General features: G+C 44.0%; 1 protein-coding gene across 1 annotated transcript in view; it reads left to right on the top strand.

Annotated features, from left to right (window-relative positions):
* The window catches only part of PPP1R12B (protein phosphatase 1 regulatory subunit 12B), a 160045-nt gene that overhangs the window by 36532 nt on the left and 98721 nt on the right, over nucleotides 1-24792 (top strand). Inside the window, 10 exon segments of the mRNA XM_034767616.1 lie at nucleotides 1229-1359; nucleotides 4049-4167; nucleotides 8177-8421; nucleotides 9719-9740; nucleotides 9829-9853; nucleotides 13482-13497; nucleotides 13633-13707; nucleotides 16257-16336; nucleotides 16747-16892; nucleotides 21015-21127. Coding sequence (XP_034623507.1) covers nucleotides 1229-1359; nucleotides 4049-4167; nucleotides 8177-8421; nucleotides 9719-9740; nucleotides 9829-9853; nucleotides 13482-13497; nucleotides 13633-13707; nucleotides 16257-16336; nucleotides 16747-16892; nucleotides 21015-21127 — 972 coding nt within the window.

The raw sequence follows: 24792 nt of genomic DNA, 5'->3' as shown, positions 1-24792 counted from the left end.
ATAGGAGGTGTGTAATCCTTCAGTACTTACTACACCTCTGGCCTCCAAGTAACTCGTTTTATCTTCCCATCTACTCCTTCCCCTGCCAAAAAAGTTAAAAGGACTCCTTGAAAGGCACAAACAAGAACACAACAGAGAATCACAAATGAGTCCAGCTACTTTTGAGCAATGAAGGGATAAAGTGTATAACTTCCAAGTATTCATTCTCTTTTGCGAGCTTGTGTATATTTGAAACATTGTCCAATTTGCCTAAAACTGATCAGAAGAATTCCACTCTGTATGTCAACTATTGGGCAGATTGTTTTGATGAAGCTAAAGGGGGATCAAAATCATCTTCACAGTGGAATGGAACCTTAAGTGGTGGTCCAGTCTAAAACATGATTGTACAAATGTTTTTGTGAGGATCCATGTCTGTCTGTCTAAATGATTTCAACGCCAGATCTGCTCAGGTTACATGGGAAAACATTTGTCCTTACACTCAGGTTTGCAGGCTTAGCCTGGGATCTGAAAGTCAAGCTGGTTCTTTCTGGCAACCTCATAGCAAAAGTTTCTGCAGTTGAAATCTAGTAGTATTGATACGCATGCTAGACTAGAATCCCACTCTCTCTTGAATAGCTGTTTGGATTCTGTAGTGCTAACAGGAATAGTCAGATTTAATTTTAGTCAGTAAGGTAAGCAAAAACTACTCTTAATAAATGAGTTTGAGTAACAATATGACATTTTTATGTCGTTACTTCTCAGTAAAATTTCATTTTCACTACAGATTCATCTGTATAAAGGGGCAAATATCGCGTGTGCAGAAGTTCTGATTTTCCTGCATGTTTGACTGTTAATTTCCCTGAACTCATACTTGGGCTGTACAACCCTAATGCAATAGTTATTTCCTGGAGTGTCCTGTCATTCATGTCATTGAAACTCTTCTGGAACACCATGATCTAAATAAATCTACAAGTTGCCTTGCTTATAGGAATCTAATGGCATACTTAAGATGAATATAGACAGATCACTTTACAGCATGATCCTTTCCACTGAGGCAGGGTGCGTATGGGGGAGGGAGGGAGGGAACAGGACAAACCAGTACAGAGATATCAGAGGCAGAGCTGTCAGGTAGACAGACATCAGTGAGCAGGCGTAGTGTGGGTGTGAAGCCTAGGCATCACTTACTGCTAGTAAACCGAAAATGGAAGTTGTTTACTATATTTAACACCACCTGCTTCCTCCCCCATAGGCCTGTATAGACGAGAACCTGGACATGGTGAAGTTCCTGGTAGAAAATGGAGCCAGTGTAAACCAGCAGGATAATGAGGGCTGGACCCCTCTTCACGCTGTGGCATCCTGTGGCTATCTGAACATAGCAGAGTGAGTGAGTTTCAAGCTGTCATGGGTATTTACAATAACAGATTCCACACCCTCCTCCTCAGATCTGGCACATGGAAGGCTGATGCCATGTGACTCAGAACAGTAGATCTTGGAAATGCTAAGTTAAAAGGACAGAAGATAAGTTGCTCTTAGTCTTTGCTATTGATTGTAGGGGTTTGGGTGGAAGATGACACCAGTCTGCCTTTTGATAATTGCATCTGAAGTGCTTAATGCATTGTCAGATGTCTAAGCTAAAATTTGCTGAACAAAACAGAAGCACAGTGACTGACAGTCTGCACACTAGAGAAACGAGGTGGCTTTTATTGGACCAACTTCTGTTGGTGAGAGAGATGAGCTTTCCAACTTACACAGAGCTCTTCCTCAGGTCACGCTAATAAAGCACAAATCAGCTGCAGCTCAACTACTTGCTGAGCAGCTGTGCCGCTCCCCCTTCAAAAGGGAATGCATGCAGAATTGTAAACTTCTTTTCTGGTGTACATTTGAAAAACGTCATAGATATAATTACCTTGATGCTGTTACTCCTGTTTAAACCCCTACCGTCAGACACGGTGCACAAGTGTAAAGTGGTTAAATTATTGGATTAAGCAGCACCAGTGTAAAGCCTGGCTTTTTATACCCATGCAGCACCTCTGACTAGGGGTTTGCAGGATAACTATAGTGATGTCCTCTTGAAAATGATCCTAATGTAGACAGGTCCTTGGAGTACCACTGCTCAAAAGGCATGAAAAGCCCTTAGGGGAAGGGGAGATGTTTGGGCTGCAATGTCCCCAGTATGCTAACGCCGTTCTCTTCAAATCCAGATTGTGTTCCCATTATTTGCAAGCTGCCTGACAAAGATGGAGGACTAAGTAAAAGTAACAACTACCTGTTACTTAATCCAGTTAAAATGGGTGTTGCTATGTTGGGTTTTCGTGTAACATTTAGGTACAACACAAGGGATTGGGCTCAACACGGATAACTAGGCAAAATTCTTTATCATGTTACACACAAGTTCAGACTGGATAGTCTAATGGTCCCTTCTGGCCTTAATTGATTAATCTTTGATTACAAGTGCTGTAAATTAACAAATGTAAATGCAAAAATAGAGTGCTAAATCTTATTGATTTTTTTTTTTTTGGTCCAGTAGGTTTTTAAAAATATTTAATTTTAAAAACAGAAGGCTTGTCTACATGGAGACACTCAGGAAAGTTAATACAAATTAACTAAAGGTGTGGATTTGTTAAATTGCACCTGTGTGGACACGCTCATTCAGAATTAAAGTAGGCTTAATTTGGTGTAGGTAAGATCATAGAGTGACTTGCTCCTCAAGACTACTCTGACTTCGGTACTTGGAATCAGTAAGTGTGCTGAGAGGACTACCACTCTGCAATTGACCGTGGCATTCATTCCAAGCCATGGGACCAATAACTCTAGTTGCACTGGGGGAGATGTTACGATATTAGATTTGTTGTTCTAAGCCAGCCAGTTACTGTGAGGATCTGTTTAGGAAAGTGGAATAATTGGCATCAAAATATTGCAAAACTAAGCAATAGGGTTCTCATTTGGTTGAGTTGTGCTTCTGAAAAGCAGACTGGCTCATACTCAAGGCAAAGAGAAATTAGCAATTTTTTTCTTCAATTTCCGCTCCATGCACTGTCCTAACCCAAGAAATGTCCACTACAGTTCAATTACTCCTGTCTTCTCATGGGGTGGCCTTTTGCCTGAGTGGCCCAGGCAGACTCTGCACCATTGCACTGATGGTGAGTGGCGGGGAATGCTAATTTCCAGGGGCAAAGGGTTAATGGGGAATGCTAATTTCCAGGGGCAAAGGGTTAATGAAGGTGTTTTTTGTGGGTTTAACTTGGGTGAGGAAGAAAATTTTGACAAAGAGGTGTAACATTTTTGATAGAGGACATTTAGGGGAAAGGTCAAGTATAAAATGACAAACTTGGCATCAAATATCAATGTAATTTCTGCACATCCTAAAACCCCATCAAAGATATCATGGAGCTAATAAGCTTAGTGGATGTGCAGAGTTTGGGAAACAGCTACTGTGTTTTTCATGTCTAAATCCAGAGCATAGAGAAGCTTCCAGATACTGTACAAAACTTGCCTTTACATTGCGTTCACTTTAGGCTTCCTCCTCTGGAGAAGCTTTCAATGCTAGATAAGCTTTGGAAATTTCAAATAAGCTTTTCTGAAAGGGGATGAATATAAGGAAACAATATTTTTCCTGCCACTCCCTCCCTAACCTGTCAGACCTTTAACCGAGAACGTTGCTAGTCTGTCACATTCTTTAATGACATGCAGGCTGAAGGAGGAATTGCCTGCTCTTGTATGAACTTTTGATTTACTTATAAAAAGGGAAGTGGAAGAACATAATGAAGATCAGCTTGTTTGGTTTTTTGTTACTTCAAAACTCCTTTAAAAGCGCAAGCATGACCATGTTCGTACATGAAATCGAGGCATTTTAACTGGCTGTATAGGAATGGGAGTATATCAACTGTCTGCATGGGCTGCTATGGAGGAGCAGCAGGAGTTCTAAACTCTCAATTGAGAGGCTTACAGAGCAGTCTCATTTGGGACCTCACTTGTATCAGAAAACCAGATACTCTTCTGCTGTTCAGTCATATCTGAATTTCAATTCTGGTAACAGTCTGATACATCAGTATGGGTCTAATCTGTATAGATACTTGCTCAGCCATGGAGCCAACGTGGCTGCTGTGAACAGTGAAGGTGAAGTCCCATCTGACCTTGCAGAGGAAGCAGCCATGAAGGACCTGCTTCTGGAACAAGTAAAGAAACAAGGTAAGCCAGCTGTGTACTTGAACATGCTTCCTTTGGGCCTTCTAGGGGCTTTATAAGGAAACTGGATGTACTAGATGTTTTGATGAAACTGAAATCTGGCCCAAGGAGTAGCAGAACAATTTTACTTTGATGGCCTGGCATTAGAATAATTGTACAAAACACGCTGTGATCTAGTTCACAAATTACTAATACTTCGTTTCCATTCTGCATCCTCTGTAAAAGGGCTTGTGCAAAGCAGGCAAAATACCAAATGGTTGAAAATGATAATGCCTCATACAGGATCTCTTTACTCTCAGATGAAGTTAAATTCAAGTCTCTGATATCCAGAGTGGATTGATTTAAATCAGTGACTTAAATCACTGATTTAAAATCATCAGCCACAAAATTTTGATTTAAATGATTTGTTTTAATCTTGTGTTGCACTTGTACTTTTGAGTTACTTTTCTAATCAAAGGTTGATTCTCATTGGTTGATAGCTATTAAAACATGTTGATTTGCAACTAAAATAGCCTTTATGCTAAATTTGGTACTTTTTACTAACCAGGATGATACACTATATTATTTATACACATTTAAGCAATTATAAAGCTTACATTTATTCAGATTCTTAACATTTTTTGTTAGAAAATGGTGACTCATTTCTTTACTAGATTATTTTTTACTCGTGATTTGTCAAGCTGCATTTGGATGGAGATTGGAATTCAATTAAATGCACCAACAACATTTTAAAATTGTCTTTATTAAAATACCTTAAAGTTCTGGATACATAGGAAAAAAGTAAGTTTCCCATAACATGTTTTGCATTTAATGCTGATTTATTAAACAGAAGTACTATCTGTTGTTAATGAATCGAACTGATTGTGTCTGGTCACCATGTCCTGCAAGATTTTAGAAATAGTAAATACCATCCTCTCACATGATTTTTATCCATTGATTGAAAGGGGTATTTTTCCTGCTTTTTCAACTCCCAATTGGTTTCTCAACTCTGAATGAATTAGTCATTGAACTGAACTAGTTGAATAAACTGAAATGATGAAAATATTCTCTGTACGTGCAGACGAGGCTACTCTTGTCAAAAGCTGGTTTAGCACTTTGACAAACTCTGGCTGTAGGTGCTTAGCCAGTGACTTCAAGTTCGGTGGTTTGACTTTATTTAAAACGTTGGCAACAATAGTACTGTTTGAATATTTTTTTCTTTAAAAATTATTTTAATAATTTAGGCCTTAAAATTGAAGTTGAAATAATGACAACTTATATTATGTTTATTTTTAAAAATAAAAATATATTTAAATACAAATCCAATTTGAATAAAAGATTTTTTTTTAAACCAGCTAATTGATATTTATTTATCCAGCCAGTTGGTATCTGTGAAGTCCTAACTTCACTGAGGTCTGTTATAATATTGCCATCATGTTATTCCTAACAAGAAAAACTATTGCAACTTGGATTTGCATTTGATATTTTTCTCCACTGGGAACCACGAAGGTCTTGTCTATACTGGGTTTTTTTTAGCAGCTACACTGTTTTAAAAAGCGTCTTATGTCTGAGCGGTTTGTGCCAGATTCAAACCAAGGTAAGCTGCACTGGTGCAAGTTGCTGTTTACAACAATGAAAAGCATTGGTGCTAGTTACGATGATTAGGGCCCTACCAATTTCAAGGCCGTGAAAATCGTGTCATGGACCATGAAATCAGCCCTTCCCTGTGAAATCTGATCTCCCCTGCTGCTGGGAACCCCGGGTTCCTAGCTGCTATTCCGGCTGCACTGGGGAGGGTCAGGAGTTGTCCTTCCTTTGCATGGCCGCTCTTGGTGGGGAGATCAGACCCACCTCCAGAGGCGGCACAGAAATGAGTGGTCTGCCCTCACTTCTGCACTGCAGCAGCCCAGGAGCTGGGCTCTGGGCTTCCGTTCCCCCACACCCCAGCGGCTCCACCCACAGCACCAGGCGCCAAGCTCGGGTCTTCCTCCCGTAGCGGCTTCTGCTGGGCTGGGGCTTTTGCTCCCAGTGGCTGCAGCTGGGGCAGCCCGGGCTCTGGGCTTCAGCCCTGCAGCTTCAGCCAGGGCTCGGGGCAGCCCGGGCTGGGGGCTTCCTCTGCCACTCCAGGCGGAGTAGTGTGGGCTCGGGTTTTCCACCTCCCCCACCCCCCTTCCCGCCTCAGCAGCTCCAGCCAGGGCAGCGTGGTCTCTGGGCTTCCACCCTCTCTCTCCCCCACCCCCGCTCCAGCTGGGGCTCAGGGCTGCCCGGGCTCGAGGCTTCAGCCCCGCGGCTGCAGCTGGGGTTCATGGCACCCGGGCTCGGGGCTTCTTCCCCTGCTGCTCCTGCCGGGGGTCAGGGCGACCTGGTAGGGGCTTCTGCCAGGGCTGTGGCACCTGTTTTTCCTGGGGGCCCACAAATTGGCCAGGAGCCCCTGCCTTAATCTGTCCCTGGCATGGACTAGCAGCTAGGAGCCCCTGCCTGGGGTGCTCCCAGCAGCATGGGGGAGATCCTACTCACCTCCACCTCTGGGAATCTCCTCTAACTGCAGGAAGCTGGGAGGGTGCTGCCTTCAAAGCCCAGCTCTGAACCCAGCACAGAAGTGAAGGTGGCAATCTTGGGACCCCACTACAACAACTTTGTAATCCCCTCCATGATTCCATTTTGGGCGGGACCCTCAGGGTTACAAAACCATGAAATTTCAGGTGTAAACATCTGAAATCGTGAAATTGACCAATTTTAAAACCCTCTGGCCGTGAAAGTGACCAGAATGGACTGTGAATTTGGTAGGGCCCTAATGATGATGTATAACCTCTTCGGGCACACAAGGCCTAAGTGTTCCCTCTACAAGGCACTGACTAGACTGGCTATCTTTGCGCTGGTGTGGCTAAGCATGTTCCGCACGTCTCCAGTGGAAGCTTGCACCAGTGTAAGATGGCGAAGTTTTAAACAGCAATAAACATACTAACCTGGCTTATCTGCAGACTTGGGAAGGCACCATTGTAGTCCTTCCTTTTTGGAAGGTATTCTCTGCTGCTATAAGGGTTAGAGCCTTAACTTTTAAAAATGGAAGTTTAAAGTCTGTAGTAATTAATGGAACTGGGCCCTTATGCTCAGAGACCGTTTCCTACTTGATATTGGCGTCTGGGAGACTGGAATTTTCAAGCCTTGCTTAGGAAGAAACTTGAAAGCCTGCCTAGAAGGTTTGCCAGGAGTTTCTATGGAAAATGTAGCCTTTTCTGAGTTTTACTGCGTTCCCTTGGAAACGAGAGCCATTTCACTCTGCTTCGTTGTTGCATAGCTTACTAACGATGTTGGTGCTGGAGTAGTTTGTGTACTGGAATGACTCTAGCCTTAACCCACATATGCAACTTAGATGTTGTGTTGGCTGTTTTGTTCCTAAGTGATCTTTGGGGCAGGATCAGTGGCTCCATTATTATAGGAATGTGATGAATCTTGTTCCCTTCCATGTGGGCGCACACCAACATGCATGCTCGCATTTCTGTGGTCACTTAAATGCATCACCTGTTTCTTTGCAATACAACACATTGACTTCAGTGAGTTTTGGGCATGCAGGAATGGACTGTTAATAAGCTCATTTATCAATAGTTTTTTGGGTATTTTAACCTTGCAAGAAGTGTCTGAGGTGCATCTCATCAGCTGTACACAATAGATTAATGTATATTCATGTTTAATTCAGTTTGTTAGACTGTTCTTTGGGCTATGCTTGACTTTTTTCAAGCTAGGTCTGCATTTTTGAGGACTCAATTCTTGCACCCATAGCAATTCATGCTTTACCTGGTAATTAATTGTGGGCTGGCTTGTGAATGAGCCTCTCAATTTTAAGTATTATGAATATCTGAATTTATTTCTGTTGAGGGTGGTTCAGGAGTTCTCCTACATCCTAGGAAATGCTATTAGTGAGCTTGCAAAACGGCCAAAAATTTTGTTAAAATTATTCCATTTTAAATTGACACACAAGTACAGGTGAGTTTTGGTTTGATTTTGTTTTTCCATCTGCGATCTGCTCCCACAGGGGTGGACCTGGACTTGGCAAGGAAAGAGGAAGAGCAACAGATGCTGCAGGATGCACGGCAGTGGCTAAACAGTGGGAAGCTTGAGGATATAAAGCAACCTCGATCAGGTGCTACTGCTCTGCATGTAGCTGCAGCCAAGGGCTACTCTGAAGTCATGAGGTAATGACTCCTTTACATCGGTCAATGCCTTGCATTCGGTTCTGTTGTGGAATGGGGCGCTCCTGGTGCTGTAGTTGAGGGTGGGGTTTGTTAGGCACCCAACTGCCTTTCAATCTCAGCTGTTCCGTTTATAAACATATGCACCCCAAAAGATGCCCATCCAAAGCTCTAGGTGCCTCGGGGTATTTCTTAGCCTGAAATTGAAATAAGGCGTGTGCCTCTCCTTCCCCTTGCCATGTGACCTTAGGGGAGAATTGCGGAGAGGAGCCAACCAGACTCCAGCCTGTAGGAGCAGAAGCAACCACAGCAGGGATCTGGGGACATTCTCATCAAATGTTTTCAGATGTCCTCTGCCCTGTGCTGATTGGCTGTTTACTCCAACCTTCCCACTCCCTCTAATTCAGTCTCTTCACCTGCTCCTCCTACCCTCACCCTCCCTTCATTCCATGTAGCTGATCCCCCTCCCAAGTAAACCCACCCAAAAGAAGAAGAAAAAATATGGAACTATGTGACATTTGCCACCATCACATTGTTGACTTTGCTGGTGTGTTCTACCCCATCCCCCACCCTGTCTCTGTCTTGTATATTTAGACAACACTGTCTCATGGCTTCCTTGTACTTTGCCGTCTGTCTGCATCAATCCACATGTAGATTGTATGCTCTCCAGGGCAGGGACTGTCGTCTTGCTCTGTTTTTTATGCGCCTAGCACAGTGGGATCCTAGTCCATGATTGAGGCTTCTAGGCGCTATAGTAATACAAAGTACCGTATGTACTCATTCATTAGCCCATTTGTTTATAAGCCGACCCCCCAAGATGGTTAGGTAAAAATAGCAAAAACTGTATGATCCTTTCATAAGCCAACTCTATATTTCAGGGGTTGGCGAACTTTGGCTCCCGGTCCATGAGGGTAAGCTGCTGGCGGGTTACAACGTTTTGTTTACCTGGGGCATCTGCAGGCACAAAGCCCCTCAGCTCCCTGTGGTCATGGTTCGCGTTCCCAGCCACTGGGAGCTGCAGGAAGTGGTGCACCACTTCCCACAGCTCCCATTGACTGAAAACGGTGAACCACTGCTACAGGGAGCTGAGGGGCTCCATGCCTGCAGACTTTCCAGGTAAACAAAATGACAATGTATTAGATATTCAATTCAATGATTCCATAGAGTTTAAAATCATCAAATTTTGGTGTAGACCTGTTTATAAGATGACCCCCGCTCTTCAATATGTCACTCTTTTACCAAAAATGTTCGGCTTATGAACAAGTATAGACGGTAATATAATGTAGCACTTCTGTAGGTAATATAATGTAATATATATGGTAATATAATGTAGCTTAATTCTTGACTATGCAGGGTTGGGAGTTACAGGTTAAATGTTATTGCAGGATAAAAGTGATTGCAGTCTCTGTACCAAAATGTGTTTTGCCTGGAAACTCTGGGTTGAAGTGTAACTAATTATTTGCAGGAAACTAATGACTGCCAGTCAATGGTACAGTGATGTACCAGTTATGTGATATTAAGTTTTACTGCTTTTTGCATGTAACTATTGGTGCCCCGTAACTTAAGCCCCTGTCACACTCTTTCCTATAGATATGCTAAATAAGTTAAATTAGTCATGCAAAATTGTTGTTTGAACTTGTCAGCCTAGGGAAAAAAACACTAGCCAGTCCTCTCTTAACACCCACATTCCACTTAGGACTTGTCTACACCACGCAGCTTTTAGCGACAAGGCTGTGTTGACACAGCCTTGTTGCTAAACGTCGGTGTGTGTAAACGCTGTTTGTCAGCACTTTTGCCGACAAAATACTTCCAGCCCCGTGAGCGGCATTCGCTTTGTCGGCAGGAGCCGCGTTCACACTGCCACTTGTCGCGTCAAAACTTTTGTCTTTCGGGGGGGCAGGGCAGACTTTTTTAAGTACCCGTGAAAGACGAAAGTTTTGTCGACAACTTGGCAATGTAGACGAGCCCTTAGTGCTGCTTGCAGTTTCTGTAATGGAGAGGTTCCACTTGGACTGCTGCTGAGCTGAAGCTGAGTGGCTCCTCTGATAGGCCTGTGAGTGTAAAAGAAGCAACCCCTGAGCAGCCTAGTAATGTACTTGGGCAAGTGGAACTTAGTGAGGTTTTCTCCAGCAAGGCGTTTTCCAACATTCACCTGTGTGCTTTGTCCCATGCCACCTCTTGTGCTATGGAGGAGCACCTTGTAAACTCCCACAAGGCTGCTCCATTGTCCAGGCTCACATCCCCTCTGAAAACTCTCCTCCAGCGTGATGACTACAAGACACTCAGTTGTGGTTAGGCAGTTGGTGTGCTCAGACTGCTGGTTTTATCCAGCTCTTCATAACCATCTCAGTGTTTCCTTGTGCTCCACCATCCGTATGCACCTGTTGGCTCTTGTCTTATACTTGGATTGTAAGCTCTTTGAGGCAGGGACTGTCTTTGTTCTTTGTATAGTGCCCAATGACACAATGGGGCCCTGATCCGGGCCCTTGGGCTCAACCACTGTAAAAATAATGGTGCCTTGTCATGTCTGTCCTTAGCAGTGTTTTGCACACAGTCCAGTAATGAGGTGGCCGCACTTTCCAATAGTCACTGTTGCGAATGGTGCTTATACCTCTTGTGGAGAACTTCCCCTCGCTTCTAGCTATTTCAGAAAATAAAACTGAGCTAATCTGGGCTCTTACCCTTTGATATTTTATGACCACCTTTGAGCTCAAATCTAAACTCTAGTGACTTACACCAAGGGCAGAGAGCCAGGAGCTAGCAAACCTCTTGATGAGACACAGAATTGCTCCTTGACCTTGAGCAAGTCTCTTAACAGCCTTGTTTCCCCACTTTCTCCAGCTGGAAAATTAGCTTAAAAAGTCAGCACCTGATCGAAAAGCACATGTTTCAGCTGAGCTGAGCTTTCACAAGGAAACTGCTATGTGAGCCATTTAACAATACTATAGTTAGTTAGCACTGTAACACAGCAGTTTAAAAGCAGCAGAAATGTCAAAATCCCAATGCTGCCTCGAATGACAGTGCTATAAAGGCAGCATGCTCTGCCTCTGATCAGTGGTGGCAGTTTGGAATGGCACACGGTGCTCATTCTCTGTCCAGTGCACCTCTGCCTTCGGGAAGGTTGCTGTGGTGATGTGGGTATTCTTGAAGGTGATGGTGGAATCCCCAAAATACAAATAATCAAAGAACAGTGGCAAGCGTGTCAATGCGTAGAGCCCTGCTGTGACCTCCCTAAATGTTTAGGCTGGTGGGTGCTTAGTGTTGCTAAAAGGCAGTAGGTCTTGTGCTTCTCAGTCACTTTGGCACTCTTGACAGTCCCTTAGGATCTCAACTATGGACACCTGTTTTTCAAAAACCTTCACATAAAGGTCTTGACTGGGTGCCAGTGTTTCATGGCATCTGCAATGATCAGATAGACAGGTGAGGGGGAAAGTCAGACAATGGTATACATGGTGGAGGTGTTCCCAAAGTGTCTGGCTTGCACCAGGATTTGCTTTTACTGCACAGATCCCAGTCTATTAAGATGCATGTCTTGTAATGCTGATTTGTGGGTTGTCTTGTTCATTAGCTGTCAGTCACAGGCAGTGAAATCCTTGCTCCAATCCCTCTCTGGTAGTCCTGCCTCCACTGGCCTGTCAGTCTGGGGAATTTCAGTTATGCTCTTTGGCAGAACCAGCACTAGACTCATCTCTAGACTGTAGTGAAGGGCAACCAGCTTTTTCTTAGAAGCCATTACTGGGACTTCTCTACCTAAAACTTATTGGGTCTTTGTTTGGCTCCTTCTCTGCCAAACATCTTCACACTGCAGAGATCCCATCTGGCCTTCCCTTCCAAATGCAGGCCTCTTCTTAGAGGTACTGGGGTAGTGATGCACAGTGGCTGGACCTCTCCCAAGCCTCGCAGTTTCCCCCAGTCTCCCTGCATTGCCAAAATATGCTTTTGTTTCAAGGCCAATTTTGTGTGTAGTCCTTCCAAGATTTTCCTCCTTAAACTGTTCACATAGTGGCTCATGCACAGATTATACTACTTCTCTTTTGTGCACTAGGTGCAATTCAGGATGTTGGGACTTCTAATCTGTAAGGTTTTGCATGGCTTGTTATGGCAACCATGAGTCTCCCCGTGCACTGTCCTACCAGCTGCAATCAGCTGGAATGATGGCCACTTCTTTGGCAGTGGATTGAGACTATACCTGCTAGAGCGACATCAGTGAATGAATCCAGGCAGGAGGCTTAGGCGGCTGAGAGAACAAATTATTTTTTTTAAGTGTCTGGCTGAGTGTGGCATTTTCCTCCTTGTATAAATGAGGAATAGAGTAACATCTGCTTGCAGTGGAAATTGATTTGAAAAATTACACTTGTGATTCATTCTGTTTATTTTTGTTTGTATGATCATTCATCTAAGGCCTGATCTGGCAAAGAGAACCACATGGACAGACCCCTGCCACCACAATTCTCTTTGCCGGATTGGGACCTAATTTGTAAAATTCTGTAGTCCTCAATGGTTGTCTCAGTAACCGCTGCAAATTAGCAAGGTTCTACTGTCTTATTGCTCTGCAAACAATCCCTTTGAAAGTTAAGTGGGTCATAATATCTTTAGTGATCTGGCTATGGGTTGTAAATTCCCTGGCCAGGAGCTGTGGCCTGTCAGTCTTCATTTAATCAACAGCCATCAGGTTTCATTATTAATGTGATTAATAAGGTGGCTGAGTATTTTAATTAAAATGACAGTGTTGGAGGTCTCTTTCATTACATCCCAAAGTGGCCTTCCTAGTTATTTTATATTTGAGTAACAGTTCAGGACAGAGACCCCTCAACTTTGTCCTGTTGATGGCTGCATTGGCAAATTGCCAGGAGCTTAGAAGGGTGCACTAATGAATAGGGCAGGTTGAGGTCACCCTCATCCTTAATGTAGATGTGCAATTTTTGGAGAGCACGTGACCCAAATGCAATAGCTCCTGCTGCTGAGTTGGAGCATGGGATCTCATTCTCTCTGAGCTGCACTTGTAATAAAGGTGAGTCTGGCCATGGGTTGCATTATAAAACTGCAGCCTCTGCTTTTGGCCAGTCCTAGTCTAGGAATTAAGTGACTATGTCAGAATGACACGAGGGCTGTCTTCTCTGCCATCCCATTCCATATGTCAGCTGGCAGTTGGAGGTCCAAGCAGGTCTCTGAAGTGGGGTTCTCCTGAATGCATACTGTGGCAGGGAGTTCAGTTCTTTTATCCACTGGTAAAGAACACGTCTGACGTATTAATGAAGCTTGGATGGTGCCTCTGTTTTCTAATTGCCCATGTCATCAGGGCCAGACACCATTTGATGTGGCTGATGAGGGACTGGTTGAGCACTTGGAGATGCTGCAGAAAAAACAGAATGTGTTGAGTTTTTGGCTGACCTCTTTCTTGCTTTCTAACTAGCTATCTCTGCATGGATAATCTAACATATATATGATGTCTCAGTGGAAGCATGAAACTACGTGCCATCATTTTTTAGATAATTGGGAGACATTAAACGTAATGGCATACTTAAAGTTCCAGAACCCGTTTGCTAGCAACTCAGCTGTAGCAAGAGGGTCAATGATTTATCAACATCTGGAATTCTAGATATTGAGTGTAGCTGTACAGTTAATCTTTAGATTTACCATTGTCCCTAAATCTCTTGTTTCTGGGAGGTACTTACATAGCAACTAAGGAAGGCTTATGGTTACTATAACTTTTCGTAAAGGAAGATGATTCAAACACTGTGTCCTGCTTTATTCTGAACTGGTATATTTGTTCCTGTATTGTCTTTTAGAAGAGCAAGACTGAGGGAGGGAGAAGTAATTATAACTATGTGAACCCCAACATTGGGAGAAGTTTAGTAATTTCAAACCCACACTAAATAGTATGTCATCTTGTGATGTGGTGGAAGCCTTTGGTGAAGGTGGTGTGGGTAGCAAGCTGATAGCAAAAATGGTGGGTCTTGATCAAAGGAAAATTGATCCTCATATTGCAGCATTGGCCTGGAGTTGCACTCCTTCCTAGTCCATCTCAGACTTGCCACTTATTCATTGATGTCACCAAGATCCAAGCAAGAAAAAAAAAAAAAAAAAATCCAGCCAGATGCAGTGTAACACAGTGGAATTAAAGCGGTGTTGCTAGAGAGAAAACGTTCGCTATAAAAACGTGGTGATACCAGTACTTACAGCTTTGAGGAATAGGGCAGTGAGAGAGGTAGAACTCAGAATTCTGGCTGCAACACAGGGCTGGTCCCCACTTAGTCCGGACTTCGGACTAAGGTACGCAAATTCAGCTACGTTAATAACGTAGCTGAATTCGAAGTACCTTAGTCCGAACTTACCGCGGTCCAGACGCGGCCGGAAGCCCCCCCCCGTCGACGCCGCGTACTCCTCTCGGCGAGCTGGAGTACCGGCGCCGACTGTGAGCACTTCCGGGATCGATCCGGGATCGATTTATCGCGTCTTAACCAGACGCGATAAATCGATCCCAGAACATCGATGGCGTGCCGCCGGACCAGCCGGTAAGTGAAGACTAGGCCACAGTGGCCCAGCAGTCCCCCGTTGCATCCCCTTTTTTTTTTTTTTTTTGGTTCAAAACTGTTTTAAATGTGAGCCAACTTCTCAGCAAATTAGGGGAATTGATAAACTAATATGTAAACAGGGTTCTTTAGGCTTTTTCCCAGGAAGTGTGAACCAGCCTAATGCAGAAAACTGCACTCCTAATTAAAAAAAAAAAATCAAAATACACCTACAAATTCTCTTGCATATAGCATAAAAAACTGCTATAGCATGCATGAGCTGGCCATACACAAATTTCTTAATGAATCTGGCCATATTTCTTTCATGCGGGACCAGGAAAAATGGTGGGATGTCTTCTGTATTCTCACCTAACCTTAGGCTAAATGAGGCACTCAGAGCTCATAGGAGAAGCTCCTTATTTCAAGTCATGAAAGGCTTCCCTGAGCCTATGTCTGTTAGTTTTTGTGCATTCAAAGATGTGAGTATGTTTCTGCTTCTTACCTGTCCAGAGGGATTCTGGGCCTCTATCAGCAGAGGAAGAACTTGTAACTTACCTTGGGCAGTGTGGAGAAGAAGCGAAGGAGGGGAGAAGTTCTCTGCTGAACAGACCTAGCTACCCCAGTCAACCTCCCCTTATAGCACTGCCTTGAGTATTCTGTTAGCTTAAGGCATCCAATCCTGGGGTCCCGCAATGTTTTCCAATCCTATAAACCCTGCACTGCAGTGTTTACAATTTTGGGATTCCAGGATACGTTCACTTGAAGAACATGAGTGCCCGGCTGAGGGATTTTTAGTGGGATTTTCAGGCTCAGAATGATCCTCAAAATGCACGACAGCGCTAGAATTAGTCTCTTTCTGCTCTACCTAAAAACATGCTTATTGCTCCTGGGAGTTACCCTGACTATTATCATGCTGCTGCTGGTTTATCCATCCCCAGTGGAATCACTGGTGACGAGATTTCCTGAACCAGTTGGCCAAAACACTTCCATCACTGCAGGAATTGACACTTGATGACAACCTCCCCTCTCCCCCACCCCAATTCTGTGCATGTGCTTGAAAGAACAGGGCAGTACATCTGGGGCAAGTATCTGACCCTTAGGGTCAAAGGGGACTCCCCTCCGTCAGCACTGTTGCTGATTTCCATGGAATTCCCATGAAATGACACTTGAGTGTAACAATGTACCTGGTATCTACCTTATGCTGTTATAGCTATTCCTGGCCATGATGCGGTGCGCTTATAGATGTGTATTTGCCTGTCAAATTGAGCAACGACAAAGCACTTAACAAGGAAAAACACCTGCTACTTCCTCAAAATGAGGTTTGGGATGACTTCAGACTGATAACGAGCTGCTCGTGCTGCTGATGCCTGTTCAAACATGACCTTCCCCTTCTTCTTCCACCTTTTGACAGCTGCGCAGTGGGAAGGAGACGAGAAACAAGCTAATTGAAACTGACATGAATGGCAAACTGCAAAGTGGACTCTTCAAAAAGTAAGACCCACAAAATAGCTGGTGTAGCTTTTGTCTTTTCTACAGTCTCCCACACTCCTGTCTTCCCTGTGTAGCTATCTCCAGCCTCTGGCTGAGGACTTGATGATCTCATTTGAAACCTTTTAGTACAGCTAGAGGGATTGCCCTGGAGTAACATAAGGCACTCTAGTCCACATCTCCCCAGGGTGAGTGGAGCTGCCCCTGCCAGCATGGGGAATGCAGGATCGGGAATTTCACCAATAGCAAATGTACTGGGTAGGAAATACTGGGGAGCAGAAGTGTGTAAGAGATAGTTGTGTGCTTACCTGTTCTAGATGTAGTGACTTATCTGCAGGTTCCTTAAGAGTAAAGGTCACAAATAGCTGATTTCCCCCCTGTTGGCACATCTTAAAAACTCCTATTTGTCTCAGCAAAGAGAAGATTCTTTATGAAGAAGACACTCTGAAGTCCTGGGAACCAGAAGAGGAGAACAAGGAATCGAGCAGTTCCAGCTCTGAGGAAGAGGAGGAAGCCGAAGAAGATGAGGCTTCAGAATCAGATGCTGAAAAGGAGGCAGGTAATGCATAATGCAACACCTGAGATTTTAGTTAATTAAGATATGAGGCCTCAGCTAGGGAGTCCCACTCACTGTTTTTTCAAAGGCTAAATGCATTTTAAAAATGTTTCTTCAGATGAGATGAGCTGCTAAGTAAATCACATAGACTGGTATAGCATATGGTGGATAACTGTATAGTGAGACATCTTTTAAAAAATGGAAGACCTGACTTTATTGACCCTAAATTTATTTTAAAACAGATGAATACTTCGTAGGTGAGAAATTAGAATTTGATCTCAATACCCAAAATTAGAATTGCTAGAAAGCAAATTTAATAGTCCTTGCCCCATCCTTTCATTTAATACAACTTTGCAAGACCCTTTTAGAGGGATGAAAACTTTCATCTTGCCAAATGTTTCAAACCAGCGTTGTTGTTTCAAGCACTGAATGCAAACAGGACATTTTCCTTTTTGTTTACTGGCTCATAGATCAGCATAAGTGTCAGTAAAGATCTGGGGGTAGGTTTTAATTTATGTTCTCCATCAGCTCTGCATCAGGACAACACAAAATGTTATGTAGGCCTTATATAAACGGTGCCTTTTCCTCAGCTTGAATGTTAAAATGCTTTAAATTTTTGGATGGCCTTCCCCACTAGACAACGCTAACTTTGGGATGGGCAGTCGTTAGACCCCCATGAAACTTTGTTTTTAGATTTTTTTTTTTCATTTTATTTTTTGGGAATTTTGTGTTTTTGTTTTATCAGCCCTGCCTCCTCACACACCCCTCACCCCCTCCTCCATCCCCTTCCCCTCCACACTCTTTGTACAGCCGCCAAATCCTCCTGCTGATCCCCACCTGCTCAGCACGCATGTGACCTGTACGGGACCTGCCATTGGCTGAGTGCACTCTGTCTGGTGGAATTGATCCGGTTAGCTCACCATTTGTGCTCATGGGTGCTGCCATTGGCTACTGACTCTCTCCTGGCTGATTAGAAGTTTTTTATTTTTTTTTTCATTTTATACATCGCTTTTTGTTTTATTTCGTGGTTATTTCATGTTTGAGAATAACACGGGGCTCTCGTTAGTTTCCAGCCTTACTTGCTTATGTTCCCCTTAAAGGTAAAAATTTTGGTGAATGAGAGGTTTTGAGTAACCAGTTCAATGTGTGGAGAAAATAGTACTCCTATTGTACCTTGAATATAATGAACTGAATGAAGGTGTGTCTAGAAGTTGGTCTTCTAGTTAACTCATTTTAATGCTGCTCAGTAAAAGCCACTTGCTGCTGTTCTAGATAAAGGACTAAAAATGTGTTTTCAGGAAAAATAAACCGTAGGAAATGGAAACTTATTTCCTGTGACATTTAAATACTCCATCACCACATGGGAGTGGGAGCAGGGAAAGCTTTTTCTGATCTTGGTGTATAAAGGTTTCAGTCTGTTGAAAAATAATGGATTCACTAAGTACATAATGTACTCTCAGGCTTTGGATGCTGCTGCTAACTGCTGGAGTTCCAAGCTCCTGGTTTCTTCATAACGTCTCTGTGGCTTCAGTTAGAAACCTAGTCAGGGGGTGTGTGGTGCACATGTTGTTCAAGTGACCATATTTAGGTCTCTGCTTCCTGATTTACCCATATCTCTGCAAAGAGGGGGCTGACCACAGATTCCTGTGACACTGTTTAGCTTTCATCCCCAGAATAAAAACAGAAAACAAGTCTCCCCCTAGTGTTCTATAGATGTAAGACTGTTAGGATCCCGGTTGTTCTAAACAATGACTTTAGAAAGCTACAAAACAGCATTTCATTGGATGATAATGGTACTTAGTTTATCAATATATTTGCCGTTTTTTTCACTAGACAAGGAAGAAGAATATTGATCAAGAGTTAGTGTGGCTATGGGTTATAACTGCACCTTACTCGGTCTATTTGTGCTAATCAATAAATCTTTACTCCAGTGAGCACTACAAAACTGTCAAACAGCTATGGAAGCACAGCCTGGCTTCTGTCTGGCAGCGAAAGAACTATCACTTGGGCTCTGATTGGACAAACTTGAAGATGGACGATGAGTTAAAGGGACCGAAGCATCTAGGCTGATCTTGGCAGAACTGGCAAATTAAAAAAAAAAAAAGTCTTTGTCTATGTATGTTAATGACCAAGATTAAACATTTTTTAAAATTAAGTCTTTTGGTATGTAAATAAAATGAATGTCATATGGATTTTAGTCCATGTGTAGTTGCTCTTCTAATTAAAATAGAGTTTTAATAAGCAGCAACTTTGTCTTGTAATCTCAGGCCTTGCAAGCAAAGCAGGGGCTTAAATGAAACACCAACAAGTAAGCTTGGCAGAATGACTTATTTTTTTTATAATTTTGAGGGATAATATCTGTTTTTAAGCATTTTTTATTTTTATCCATTTTAAATTTTCAAAGTTTCACAATTATGAGGTATTCACATTTTTTATTTTCAAATTAAATTTTCAGCTGTGGGAAATTATGGGGGGATCAGACAATTACTTAATGACAGACATTAAGATTCAAAAAATTAAAGCTTTATAGCCATTAAAGCAAATTTGTTAACATTGCATGTCAAAATATACAAAGTACAGTAAATAGCCTTAAATCAAACTAGTAAGTTCCCAAGTAGCATTTTTCTTAGCTTTGCCTATCTGTAAATTTGGATTATTGAGGGAAAAATTTGTTGTTTGTGTGTACAGTGAAATCGATGTTTACTGACATTTACCGATTTAAAAAAATGCAATCCTTCCAAGCCTGCCTATAAGGAGTGGTTTTGCTGCAGGAAGTGGTGTGTCATAGTGTATCAGCTTCAGAAACAGTATGGATGAACCTGATACAAACATGGAATTGAAGTTAAACTGAAGTCAGAGCAGACCTGTTTTGGCAACTCTTGGTGTAAAGTAGCTTTCCCATATGTAAAACACAGATGTGTTTTAATTGCTGACTCTGGTATGAAAACTTGAGAAGGCAAAAGAGCCCAGAGTTTTTTGTCTTGGCCTTATTTCTTACAACTCTGACAGGAGTTTAGAGCCCTCTCTCTGCTCAGCTTTCTGATTTGCTCAAAGTGAGTGAAGGCAGCCAAGTGAAATTGAGAAGTTCCCCAGTCCCTGAGGAGCAAACAGCAGTGCACAAAAAGTGCTGCACTGTATCTTTGTGTACTAGTCTGCTTCAAACTGCTACTGAAAGGTAAAACAAGTGCAAGACAAACTGTGCCAGGTGGGCGGCCCCAGCGCTGGCAGCCCCCACCTGGGCGCTGCAGGCCCAGCACCCCCAGCCCTGAAGCTCCAGGAGGCACAGCCCCAGCGCCCGCCTAGCCTGCCCCAAGTCCCAGCCGCAGGCTGGCCGCCCTAGCCCCAGTCCCAGCACACTTCCTCAAAAAGGAGCAGCCTGCCTGGGCTGGGGCCAAAGGGGCAGCAGCAAGCAGGAGGGGGCCTTGGGGTGGAGAGTGGGTGAGGCCACGCAGGGCTGTTTGGGGAGGCATAGCCTTCCCCAGCCTACGATATGTGCCTCCCATGTTCTTAGGTAACAAGGTGTTTGGAACCGAATGCTATATTGTAGGGGTAGAGGCATCTGTCTTGACTAGAAATCAAAAAGCCTTAATGGTGGAAGCTTGAGCTTGTAGAATGGAGCAACTAGGTAGCCACAGGATCTGGCTGTTTTGGGTTAGTTTATTCTTGACTATCTCCAGAGTGATCAGCTAGTCCCAGCTGTACACAGAAATGTCCGTATATTTCGGCATTGCAGGAATACTTTAGTCTAGTTCTCAAACCCATATGTCTGGCAAGAATGCTCAGTTAAAGGAAATCTAATGAATGAAGCCTGTTATCTGGCCTCAAACGCTCTCAGGAAAGAAGGGGCAGTTTACCTGCTGGGTGTGAAATAGATGGCTCTGTAAAAGCATGCTTCAGCTGTAACCACTTAGTGCAGAGGTGTTTTAGGACTGGGCAGAAATACCTTTTGTTCAATGAGTAGACTTAGGGATGCTTCCCTTTATTCTGAGTGTGGGGCACTAAAATGTTCTGTTATTACACAGGCTCTGGGTCTGCTTATTTGCACATCACAGTGGTAAAGGGAAAGTGGTTTATAAATGCAACATTCAAACACCTTGTTTTTCCTCCCCTTCTCTAAAATTGTAGAGAGAAAGAAAGAGTCCTTTGCCAACCATTCTGGTCATGAACCCAGGACTAGCGTCACTGAGCAAATACCACCACCAGAACATAACTCCTTCACCGCAGCTCCTGCCAGAAAAGTAAGTGAATTGGGGATTGACTTAGAGTCCAACTGTGCATTCCATTGTTACTTTAAAACAATTGGGTGCACTGGAGAATAGATTTTCTTAAACTGGTGTTCAGAGAGGTTGCAAGATTTACAATCAGATACTATTCTCTCTCTGATTTAACAAAGAGGCACAGTTAATGGCATAATAGTCTGGGACATGCACAAATAGGGCTAATTTTGTCTGGTGTGCTCTCTTTCCATTATGCACCCTCTGAAATAAGTTGGGCCATTTAAAAAAAAACAACAACAACACGTTACTGCTTAACAAGTACTCCTGGTTCTCTGGCCAGGAAGGACCCCACTGCCTGTTTGGTGACAGAAGCAGTTTTGTCTACATCTGTTCCCCTAGTTCCTTTCAGCAGAAAATACTGCAACAGAGAGAACTCCATTGAAACTGTCCTTATGGAAGCGACTGGTAAAATTCCTGTTTTTGCCCTTCATGGCAATGTGACAACAATGCAATTGGTATTGAAGCACATAGCCTGAAGATCCATCCAGGTTACATAACCTGCCCCAGACTTGATGGCACTGTATGAGCTGTGATGCTACACTAATGAGGTAGAGGTGAGACTGCTTGTCATTTCTCTGGCAATGATATTCTCCCCCCTCTCCCGCGAGTGAAGCTCTCTATAGCTACTGAGATTAGACATAAACCTCTTCTGACTCTAAATCCACTTGGCTAGCAGGAGCCATGAGTGTGGTCCCTATGAGTATTCCATACATGCCCGAGACTGGAGAATTTGCAAGTAGTGTCTGTTGGTCCGTTTTTGGGCCCTGGTGTTCTTTGTGCTCAGTATCAATGGTATAAGGAGAGGTGCAGGCCAACCTGTTTATTCTTACTGTTGCCCAGCCTGAGTCGGAATCCTATGTCCAGAGCCACCTTTGCACTGTTTTCCTACCTGTAAATATCCTAGTGTATAGTTTCTAGTGTTTTCAGTCTTTTAATTAGCGTAGTTTAGTCCCCCTGCGCTCTGCTCCCGCCTTGGGGCCTCCCCTCTCAATTTCTTTTCACTCCCCTCTGAAGGACCATGTCTAGAGTCCTGGGATTTAAGAAATGTCTCTTGCCCCTGCCCCATCTCAGTCAGCGATGATGGCTAGTGCTGCCTTTAGTGTCTTGGGGAGGCTCACATCTCCGCTAAGTGCAGCATCTGCCTCTGCTTCCCTCCCCAAACCTGAGAGGCGACAAGGGTTTCAACTGAGGAAGTATCTCATGGAGAAAGTCATGAGACCCAGTCAGAGCCTGGCAGGTGAACCCTCTGGTACATAGGCCTCGGTCTGCAGGCAGTGCCCCTCTGAGCATGAGCTCCAAAGCAGAGGCCATGGCTGTTAAGTCAGAGTAATCATTGCCTCAGGCCTCTTAGGAGAGTTAGGGGCACTTTCATAGATCCTTTTCCACATTTGCTTCTAAAAGAAGGATCCCTCCCTGACTTGGACAGAGTCGGGTGAGTCCTCGTGTTGATCCTAAAGACTCAGGTCTGCCTAAACCTCCTGACCACGAGGGTAAGGTGTGAAGTAGAAAAGTCTTATCGGTATTGGCTCTGGCTCACAACTTGAAAGCCAAAGGATCGGCACCTGCCAGCACTGACTGGGAGCTCTAGGATAGACTCCTCTTCAACTGTACTGACTTGTTCCCAGAAGGATCCGCTGAGCACCATCAGTCCCAAACACTGGGACACCTCGTGTTCTGGGAGGGACTGAAACTTTTACCTCTTTTGAGGATATTTTCACCTTACCTGGTCCTCTGTTTCCTCTCCTTTCTGGTTCTCCTGAGGGACACCTCAACAACAGAAGAAGAAAGAAGAAACAACCCTTGAGGAGAAGGGATTAGTCCTCTATTCCATAGATGAATTGAAGCATTCATCCACCAGTACGGCCAACAGAGCCAGAATTTACCTTCTCATTGGTTGATTCTGATGTCCAGACAAGCCATCGCTTCCATGTAGGGGGTTGGCTCAGACAGAGACAGCAGGAGATCTTGGACCCATCCTATGCCCAGACGTGACCACCTAGGGAACCGATGGTATTCACTGCATTGAGATTCCCCCTCCAACCAGTTGACACTTCATACTGGCCCTGTTGGGATCCATGGGATCCCTATGCTAGAGACACTCCAGAGCTATGCGTGAATCCTGCCGGCCCTCTCCTCCTAGTCAACGCCAACTGGCTCCATCAGAGCACGTGGAAGGAGGAAATGGAGCTGGATCAACCGGTTCTGACAGATGTCATCGTCTTTGCCTGATGAGGCAATTGCTCCATCCTCAGCATCCCTGCCTGAAAACCACAGGCAATACCAAGAACTCTTGCAGAGTGTGGCAATTGAACTCCAGATTCCACTCCAGGAGATCCATGATATGCAGTATAAGCTCATGGACATCTTGCAGCCCACTGGCCCCAGTCAGGTGGGCCTCCCAGTAAATGAGGCCATCATGGAACCAACCAGGGCGGTATGGCATACTTCTGCATCTTGCACCCCTACCCTGAAAAAGGCTGAGAATTGCTAACAACCAGGTCCTGTTAGCAAAGCACGATTTTACAAATTACTCCAAATTCTTGGAGTTTGAAGACACTCCATCAGTGGACAGGGTCCAATTCCAAGCCCTCACCGATGAAGGCAAACTGGTAGCTAAGATTTCTTTTCAATTTGCAATGGACACCGCTGATCCCACATCTAGAGCTATTGCTACGGTGATACTTGAGGCATGAATCATGGCTTCACTGTTTGGGGTTCCTCAGGGAGGAATCCCATTGAGGACTTGCCCTTTGAGTCTAACCTCTGTAACGAAAAGGCGGATGAGTCACTGCGCTCATTAAGACTCCAGGATGACACCCCACTCCCTGGGCATTTATAGCCAGCATCAAAGAGGAAACACCACAAACAGATGTATAAACCAAGACATCTCCCTCAGCTGTTCTACTGCCAGCACCCTTACGAACTGCCGTGCAATGTCAGAAGGTGCAAAGCCCTAAGTAGGCAGCTCTTTCAACCACAGCCACTCAGCCCCATCCACCAACTAGAGGTTACTTTTGACAGGATGCTTGAGAACTACATACATTTATTGATGTCATCTCCAACTGCCCCCCCAAACCTTTGGTGGCCCCCTCGCATTTTTCACTTACAATTGGAGGGCAATAACAATGAATAAGTGTGGATTGGATACCATCCACTCTGGCTATGCCATCAAGTTTCTCTCCTTCCCCCTTGCAAACCCCTTTCCTGGCCCATCTCCAGGGACCACCCTCAAGAGGAAATCTTCTGTAAGGAGGTGGACTGTCCCCTCCAAGGTCCCCTCCAAGGAGGGGATATAGAGTAAGTGCCACCTCAGCATCTAGGAAAAGGGTTCTACTCCCTATATTTCAGTCTCCAAGAAAAAAGAAGGATGAAGACCCATTTTCGACCTACATCAGCTGAATATTTTTATTTGCAAATCATAATTCTGCATGTACACATTGGCATTGATAATTCTCTTCCTGGAGAAAGGCATGTAGCTCACAGCTCTCAACGTGAAAGATGCTTTCTTTCATGTGGGCATTCATCTGCCCCACAGAAGGTTCCTCAGATTTCTGTTTGGACTGGCAACCTCACAATGGTGGTGGCCCAGATGAGTCAAAACAGCTATACCAACTTCCCATACCTGA

This window comes from Trachemys scripta, chromosome 4 (assembly GCF_013100865.1).
Source record: "Trachemys scripta elegans isolate TJP31775 chromosome 4, CAS_Tse_1.0, whole genome shotgun sequence".
NCBI classification, from domain to species: domain Eukaryota; kingdom Metazoa; phylum Chordata; order Testudines; family Emydidae; genus Trachemys; species Trachemys scripta.
This window is presented reverse-complemented; position numbering and strand designations above follow the sequence as displayed.